The sequence below is a fragment of the Antechinus flavipes genome, chromosome 2 (assembly GCF_016432865.1).
Source record: "Antechinus flavipes isolate AdamAnt ecotype Samford, QLD, Australia chromosome 2, AdamAnt_v2, whole genome shotgun sequence".
NCBI classification, from domain to species: Eukaryota; Metazoa; Chordata; class Mammalia; order Dasyuromorphia; family Dasyuridae; genus Antechinus; species Antechinus flavipes.
In genome coordinates, this window is record NC_067399.1 from 43,226,909 (window position 1) to 43,236,459 (window position 9,551).

Sequence of the window (9,551 nt, forward strand, 5' to 3'; positions counted from 1 at the left end):
GTAGGCAGTTCCCTATTTTCATTCAAAGGAGGCCAATAAAAAATCAAGAGGCCAACCAGATGGTCCTTGGAAAACAGGTGTGGTCTGAGGCTGGGATCATGCTCAGAAGCTGACCCAGAGCTGTCAGGGCCTGTGCTCTGCAGCCACAAAGCCATGGTTACCTCCACAACACAGTGAGAAATCAGTGTAGGATTTTATGGTAAGAATCTTACACAAAAATACTACCACTTAATAAAGCAGGAAAATCTTAGAATTATACTGCATAATAATCGATCCAGACTTATAGAATGGAGAGGATTCTGGGAAGACAAGGGAGTAGGTTATAATATTCCAAGCTTTCCAGATGCTCCTCAAACAAGATAAAATAATGCCTCAGGGCGAATGTAGAGTAGGTAAAAACAAGAGAGGGGCCCCACAGTGGTCCTCCTGGGACAACGAAGAAGACCCAAAGACAGAAACCAGCACAGAGGGCAGGCCCATGTGGAGGGTAAGCACATTAATGGGACTGGGATAAAGAAGGAACAACATATATATTTGGAAGGCTATAAAAGTCATCTAAATTCAGACAGAAACAAGAGGAAAAGATGGGGGAATAGAATAAGGAAGGGATCCTTGGAGGGGGCAGTGGGTTAAGTAATAGGAAGACGAGGTAGTGGTTACAAGTAAAGCAGAGAAATCAGAGGTTTAAGAAATAAGAGATACAAACATAAATTAATATTAGGAGTAGAATTTATCATGTAAAAATAGCAGAAGTAGGAATCATGATCTCAGACAAAGTTAAAGCTAAAATAGATTTCATCAAAAGAGAAAGGAAACTATGTCATATTAGTCAATGTTGTTTTAGACTCTTGAAAATAATTAGACAGTTTAAGGTTGGAATATTGCTGTGCCATAGAATGTGATGAGTAGGTAGAATTAGAAAAATGTGGAAAGGCTTGGATTTATGAAGGAAGATGCTATCCACCTTCAGAGAAATAGGATGAAGAAGCATAGCAGGGTCTCACACAGATGCATAAGAATGTATAGATGTATGATCACAGATGTCTCCACCCTTGTGTGTGTATATATGTATGTATGTATGTATGTATGCATATGTGCATATGTATATGTGTATCCACACTTAACTGTAGCCTTTTTGGGGGAGGAAGAAAAAAAAGAATGAAGTATAAAATGCACAGCAGAGAACAAAAGAAAACCTACAAGGAAGCAAAGAAAAGATGGGCAACTCTGAATACAAGGTGTAGTAGTTATTATCGGCTTTCTTGAAATAGATATTTATTGCTTTACATTCTGAACCATCTCATGTTCTGCTGTCCACATGGCAATTTTTCTTTTCCTATTCTGTATTTAAATTTAAAATAAAGGGAAAAAAAGATTTATTGAACCCCCTTCTCTTGGTGAGACTAGTCCAGATAAAAGGTTATAAAAGGAATATTATTTTCAAATTCCTAACACATTCTTAGGGACAAAAAGCAGGAAATATTTTCATTCTGAAGAATACACTCAGAACTAATTTATAACCTTACATAATTTTCTTCTACAAATCTTTCTCCCCTCTAGTCTTAAGGCTCCTAGATGACTAGACAGGACATACTTACTGAGAGATTATTGAATAAAATAATTCAGCTGTACTCATAAAGATTTTAATTTAAAGCTGAGAAATATTTTTAACATACAAGAAATATATCAACTTATGCAAGAGGAGCAACAGCATCTTGGTTGTTTCTCATTTGGAGTTCATGAATAAATTTTAGGGGGAAAAATTACATTTATATTTTCACTAGCATTTCCTTCATCATTTAAAAACATGACTTTGAAAAGTCCATAGGCTTCACTGGCCTGAGTGACAAAGAGAGCCCCTGACATAAATAAGGATCCCTGATCTTGGTAAAAGAAATCCTATAGGTGTGTTTCTTCAAAGCAATGTTACATGCATCACTTTTACCTAGGACATCTTCTCACTTCTACTCTAGACACTGAAGTTACACAGTTCTTTGTGAAAGGGGCTGGGACTTACCCCAACTTCTTTGATTCTTCCCAGAACACCAGGCTACTTTCTCTCAGTGTTTTAAATGGATTTAATAAAATTTAATTGAAATCAAACCAATCTGGGCCTGCTGGGGACCATGGACTGGTAAATGGATTTCCATCATTATGTGCCAGGATATACAATTACTTTACTGGAAAAAACCTGTATGTTCTTTTGGCCAAAAAGGCTCGGAGAGTCTGCCCAGCTGTCGCCAGGGTTTGTTTCTTTCAGGGTGGGTGAGTGCGGCCCTGCTTCTTACCTGTAAGTCCACGGTCCCCTGAGACCCTCCTGCCCTCCTCTGCAGGCGTGGCCCTGTTCTTACCTGTAGTCCACGGTCCTCTGAGACCCTCCTGCCCTCCTCTGCAGGCGGACCGCCCTCCTCCTGGTCCGCACGGTCTGCGCGAGCTGCTGTGGCTGCCTCAGGAGGCCCAGCACCCCATGCAACTGCTGGAGTCGATCAAGAAAACTGTTCATTGAGTTCAGGGCAGACTCTGGGAGGATGGGATTGATCCCGGCTGCTACTGCATTTTCTGCAGCTGCGGCTCCCAGTTCCACAGTCTCCTCATTCTCCAGGCCTGAGGACACAACTTCCTCAGTCACTTCGATAGGCACTTGAGGAACAGGGAGTAAGGGGGCATCCATCTGCCCAACAAATGCTTCGGCAGAGGCCTCCTCCTGATGCTCCACAACAGGACCGTCTTCTACCACCTGAAGATCAAGGTCCATTGCTTCCTGAGCCATTGCTGAAAAGAGGACATATTTTTAAAAAATTAAAGATGAGATACAAATACATACAGAGTAAACCTATAACCCCATGCTATTGGTTCAAATAATTCTAGTCTTAAGCAGAGGTTGGTGCTGCTTTAGTCCTTCTTATGTCAGGCTCAGTATTACATTTATTTCCAAACCAGTGACTGTCTGACCCACAGGAAGGAAGGTGACAACTGCCAAAGGCAGCATTTTTTAGCAGATAAACCCAGAGGATGAGTTGGAGAGAGAAAGGGAGAGCCCCACAAAAGACTAGACAATAAGGGTTAATCTTTAAGGCACTCTCAGCAGTCTTCCTCCAACAGCCGCTATCATCCCAGAAGAGATTGTGCTTGGGACCCACGATGGGATTCTCCATCTAGAATACTTTCCTAGGGTACTTTCCAAACTGAAAGGCAGACATTAATTCTGCCCAATCACATGAAGAAAGGGTGGGAGGAAATCAGGCTGACTTCTGCTCTGTCTGGAACACCTTCCCCACATTCCCCCAGCTCTGCAAAAATGTCCAGATATTGATTCAATTCAGCCAACCAGAGAAGATGCCTGAAGGAAAGCTAACTAGAAACCAGGTGGAATGCCAGTCCTGTCCCTCTGCAAGCTCCTTAAGGAGACCTAGGTTGGTGACATTCCCTCATTAAGGAAGCTGGAGCAGCTTTGTATTCTGACTCTGAGTGTGTAGCCACTAAAGAGGAAAAGAATCAGAAAGTGACAATACAAGGGAAAAGGCCTGGAAAATTAAGGAGTTCATGGGGAAGAAAATTCAATTAGAAATTTAAGAGCAGAAACAGATCAAAAGAGAGATTCTTAAGAAGGAAAGATAAATATTAGCTCTCAAAGAAAATACAAAACTCCTGACAAATATTACAAGACTAAGGAAAGTGAACCAATACTCCATGAACACAGAATCTAACAGTAGCCTAAGAGAATATAGAAAAAGAAGAAATACCAAACTGGTTTAAAAGAGAACCAAACTCCTTAAGGAGAGACATTAGGAACAGAGATAGAGATTGGACCTGTGATCTCATGAGTATCAAGATCTGGGGGAAGTGGAACTGGGGTGGGGATAGGACTGACAACTCCATTAACAAATTAAAAATACACCCTATATAATGTACTTGTTTGTATTTATTCTGTTAAACATTTCCCAATTATATTTTAATCTGGTTCAGGTTAAACTCAAAATTTTACAGGCTCTTTAGCCATGCTGCAAGCAAGTTAGACACTCTGATCTCAAGTATGAGAGGTTCAAGTGACTAACTTTAGGTCACACAGGACTAGAGGACTAGAACTCAAAGCTCATGAAGATGCTTTAAACATGAACATCAGAATTTCTAGCTTTCAAAGGAGAAATGATCAGTTTACGAAAACCAAAAGCTTGAAAGGATACCTGGCTTACTCTAAAAACATCAAATCACAATTGTGAAATTACAGGCACCTGCAGACTTCTTCCTCTGAGATCTAGTCTCTGCTTGTCTCACTGTCCAGATCATCGCAGTAGGATCTTCTCTTCTGCTGGTAATTCTCCCTGCTTTCTCAAGGAATCTACTACTTGATTCGGTTTCTATCCAAACTGCTCTTCCTATGAGTTCTTCCACATGCAGAGAGACATCTCGAATACTATGGATTCCCAAGTGCTCAATTTCAACGCCAGTGAAAAACCCTCCACTCCATCTCAGGATGGTTGTATCCTGAATGACCCATAATTGTGTTCAACCTAGGATTAGAATCCAAATTCCTTTTTCTCATCACAAATTTCTTCTCCCCCACTTTCCCTTGACCTTATTCCTCCTAAGTCCATTCTTTGTTGTGTTCTCCCAGGCTGTCTGACCCCAATTTCCTCTCTTCCCTGTCATTATGGAACCAGTATGGAACGTTTACGTAATGTTTCAAGGTTTGCAAAGTGCTTCACGTAAATTATCTCATTTGATTCTCTCCAGCCCTTCCTGGGGGTGCTTTGAGCACAGCTGTAGCCAGGTAGTCTCCTGCTTTAGACTCGAAGCTCTCTGAGACCAGAGGTGTTTGACATTTAGGTTTTTGGGGCTGTCTCTGTAACACACAAACCCTTAAGAGCTTAACAGGAGGCCTGGTACACAGAAGGCACTTAATGAATGCGCATTTCCTTTCCTCCTTATCTTTCTCGGATGCCAGCACTTCTCGATGTTTGGCACTCAGGAGATATGCACATTCCCTTTCCTTTTTATTCTTTCTCAGTACATTTACATAGCAAGGGCCTGGCACGCAGCAGGTGTTTAAATATATATGTTTCCTTTCCTCCCTGCCGTCTTTCTCTGCACGCTTACTTGGGTGGATGCTTAAAAAACCGCACATTTCCTTTCTTCCCTACACCTTTCTCTGCACGCTTACTAGGCCCGGTGCCTGGCACGCAGTGGACGCTTAATGAATGCTCGGTGTGGGCCGGTTCTGCCCCAGGTTTCTCTACTTGAGGCCCCGGCCTCCTACGCCGTCTTGCGGGCGGGGCCGCCCTGCACCCCCGGGGCCTCGGGGATCGGCTCGGGGCGGACATGGGGCCTGGAGGACCTGCGGCCTCATCTGACACACGTGGAAACTGAGGCCTAGCGCGGCCATTCCATGGTCCCGGGCCGGGCTCGGCACGGCAGCCGAGACCGGGAGGCGCCAGGCCCCTTCTGCCCCGGAACCTCCCGTTCCGCCCCGTTCGTTACCTGTCACCGTCGCCGCTCGGAAGCCGTTGGGGTCCCGGGCCGGGGCCGCGCGCGACGCCCGTTCTCCCTGAGGACTACGGATCTAGCTCAGGCCTGGGCCTCCCGGAGACGCCGCTACCGCGCCGCCGCCGCCGCCGCCGCTACAACCACCATCACGGCCGCCGCCGCCGCCAACTTCCATTGGACAATGGTCTCCAGCCTCCAGCCAATCCCGTCTCCCCTTCTCCCATTGGTCGGAGGAATCAGGCACAATGGCGTTCTGATTGGCTCTTCTGGCGGCTCTTCACAGATCCGGCTGGCAGGCAGGAGAGAAGCTCAGAGACTTTTCTCCGTTTGGTGGCCGAAAGCGTTCAGCCCGCCCCCTAAAAGGTTGTGCGGAAATGGACTCAGCCCACCTCCATTTCATTTGAACTACTGGGCGGGAAAAGTTTGTGTGTCTTGGAGAAGGTTAATTTTGCGGCCCCTGGGCCCTGGGGAGCCTTGAAACCCGCAAAGACTTGGTTGGCCACCCAGCCCAACTTCCCCTCCCCCAAAGAAAAACCAGACCTTGTCACAAATAGGCGGAGTCATTAGCCGAACCCGCCGGACAAGTCTTATCTGCGACTTGAAGCCGGAGCTTCCATTACAAAAAGCAACTTAGGGGCAGCTAAGTGGGCCGTAGACAGAGCCCAGGCCCTGCAGTCAGGACGACCTGAGTTCAAATTCGGCCTCAGACACTTGCTCTCTGTGTGACCCTGGGCAAGTCCCTTAGCCCCTATTGCCTTCCCTCCCTTCCCCCCCACTCCCGGGAATTCATATTCATGCCAGAGATTAGAAAATTAGGCATGCCCTTTGACCTAGAAATCTCCTTATTCAGTTAGTGCCCCAATCTGTTTCACTTTGTGTGTGGGTTGTGTTTGTATGTATGTGTGTGTACTTATAGAAAAATACATAAATATATCTGTATAAGTGCTCATATGTACAGAGATATTTCAGCTCTATTGAAAATAGAGAAAAAAAAAACCCACTGCCTGCCTCAGTTTCCTCATCTGTCAAATGAGGTTGAAAATAGCATCTACTTGTCAAGGTTGTTGTAAGATGGATCAAATGAGGTGATATCTATAAAGTGCTTAGCGCAGTGTATACAGTAGGTGCTTATCAATTGCTTATTTCTTCTCTTTGTTCCTTCTTTCCATCGTATGAAAAATTCATAGACATAAAAGAGAGACTTAGGTGATGCAGAATGAGTAAAGTAGCACCAAAAGAACAATGGAGCCGGCTACTATTTATATAGCGCTCACTATATGGCAAGCACTGACGACAACAACCCCATTTGATAATAAAATTGAGGCAAACAGAGGCTAAGTGACTTGGCCAGGGTCCCAGAGTTAGTAAGTGCTGAGGCTGGGTTCCAAGTAGATAGCTACTTAGCCATCTAATAACAGTATACTCAATGAGTATCATTGTAAATAAATTATTTTATTTTATTTTTATTATAGCTTTTTATTGACAGAACGTATGCCTGGGTAATTTTTCAACATAGTCCCTTGCAAAAACTTCTGTTCCAACTTTTCCCTTCCCTCCCTCCATCCCCTCCCCTAGATGGCAGGTAGACTAATACATGTTAAATATGTTAAAATATATGTTAAATATTACACACACACACACACACACACACACATACATATTTATACGGTTATCTTGCTGCTCAAGAAAGATCGGATTCAGGAGGTAAAAATAACCTGGGAAGAAAAACAAAAATGCAAGTATTTCACATTCATTTCCCAGTGTTCCTTCTCTGGGTGTAACTGACTCTGTCCATCATTGATCAATTGGAACTGAATTAGATATTCTCTTTGTCGAAGAAATCTACTTCCATCAGAATATATAATGATCTCCTGATTCTGCTCATTTCACTCAGCATCAGTTCATGTAAGTTTTTCCAAGACTCTCTGTACATTCCATAACATTCATATACCACAATTTACTCAACCATTCTCCAATTGATGGGCATCCATTCAATTTCCAGTTTCTAGCCACTACAAACAGGGCTGCCACAAACATTTTGGCACATACGGGTCCCTTTCCTTCCTTTAAGATCTCTTGGGGATAAAAGCCCAGTAGAAACACGGCTGGATCAAAGGGTATGCACAATTTGATAACTTTTTGAGCATAGTTCCCAATTGTTCTCCAGAATGGTTGGATCCATTCACAACTCCACCAATAATGCATCAGTGTCCCAGTCCCCCTCCAACATTAGACATCATCTTTCCCTGTCATCTTAGCCAATCTGACAGGTGTGTAGTGCCATCTCAGAATTGTCTTAATCCGCATTTCTCTGACCAATAGTGATTTGGAACACCTTTTCATATGAATGGAAATAGTTTCAATTTCATCATCTGAAAATTGTCTGTTCAAATCTTTTGACCATTTATCAATTGGAGAATGGCTTGATTTCTTTTCTTTTCCTCTTTTCTTTTCTTTGGGGGGGGATTTTTTTTTTGGTAATTATAAATTTTTATTGACTGTACATATGCATGGGCAATTTTTTACAACATTATCCCTTGCACTTATTTTTGTTCTGATTTTCCCCTTCCCTTCCTCCACTCCCTCCCCTAAATGGCAGGCAATCTTATATAGGCTAAATATCTTAAAGTATATCCTAGATAAAATATATGTGTGCAGAACCGAACAGTTCTCTTTTTGCACAGGAAGAATTGGATTCAGAAGGTATAAATAACCCGGGAAGAAAACAAAAATGCAAACAGTTAACACTCATTTCCCAGTGTTCCTTCTCTGGGTGTAGCTGATTCTGTCCATCATTGATCAATTGGAACTGAATTATATCTTCTCTTTGTTGAAGAAATCCACTTCCATCAGAATACATCCTCATACAGTATCATTGTTAAAATATATAATGATTTACAGCCTCTCTGTATTCATCCTGCTGGTCATTTCTTACAGAACAATAATATTCCCTAACATTCATATAATCACAATTTATTCAGCCATTCTCTCACTGATGGACATCCACTCAATTTCCAGTTTCTAGCCATCACAAAAAGGGCTGGCACAAACATTTTGGCACATACAGGTCCCATTTCCTTCTTTAAAATCTCATTGGGATATAAGCCCAGTAGTAATACTGCTGGATCAAAGGGTATGCACAGTTTGGTAACTTTTTTTTCTTTTCTCTTTTTGTTTCTAATAGCTTTTTATTTAGAAGTTATATGCATGGGTAATTTTATAGCATTGACAATTGCCAAACCTTTTGTTCCAATTTTTCACCTCCTTTCCCCCACCCTCTCCCCCAGATGGCAGGTTGACCAATACATGTTAAATATGTTAAAGTATAAATTAAATACAAAATAAGTATATATGTCCAAATAGTTATTTTGCTGTACAAAAAGAGTCAGACTCTGAAATAGTGTATAATTAGCCTATGGAAGAAATCAAAAATGTAGGCAGACAAAAATAGAGGGATGAGGAATTCTATGTAATGATTCTTAGTCATCTCCCAGAGTTCTTTTGCTGGGTGTAGCTGGTTCAGTTCATTACTGCTCTATTGGAACTGATTTGGTTCATCTCATTTCTGGAGATGGCCAGGTCCATCAGAATTGATCATCATATAGTATTGTTGTTGAAGTATATAATGATCTCCTGGTCCTGCTCGTTTCACTCAGCATCAGTTCATGTAAGTCTCTCCAGGCCTTTCTGAAACCATCCTGTTGGTCATTTTTTAAGTTTGGTAACTTTTTGGGCACAATTCCAGATTGCTCTCCAGAATGGTTGGATTCGTTCATAGTCCCACCAACAATGCATTAGTGTCCTAGTTTTCCCACATCCCCTTCAACATTCATCATTATTTTTTTCCTATCATCTTAGCCAATCTGACAGGTGTGTAGTGGTATCTCAGAGTTGTCTTAATTTGCATTTCTCTGATCAATAGTGATTTGGAACACTTTCATATGAGTGGAAATAGTTTCAATTTTATCATCTGAAAATTGTTCAAATCCTTTGACCATTTATCAATTGGAGAATGGCTTGATTTCTTACAAATTAGAGTCAGTTCTCTATATATTTTGGAAGTGAGG

General features: G+C 42.3%; 1 protein-coding gene across 2 annotated transcripts in view; it reads right to left on the minus strand.

Annotated features, from left to right (window-relative positions):
• RFWD3 (ring finger and WD repeat domain 3) overlaps positions 1 to 5,630 on the minus strand; it is a 32,247-nt gene extending 26,617 nt beyond the window's left edge. For both annotated transcript variants that reach the window (XM_051974644.1, XM_051974643.1), the window contains exons 1-2: positions 5,479 to 5,630; positions 2,352 to 2,772 (exon numbers count right to left, since the gene is read on the minus strand). In XM_051974644.1, coding sequence (XP_051830604.1) covers positions 2,352 to 2,770 — 419 coding nt within the window. In that variant the 5' untranslated portion in view covers positions 2,771 to 2,772; positions 5,479 to 5,630. The remainder of the gene's footprint in view (positions 1 to 2,351; positions 2,773 to 5,478) is intronic.
• Between the last annotated feature and the right edge of the window lie 3,921 nt (positions 5,631 to 9,551).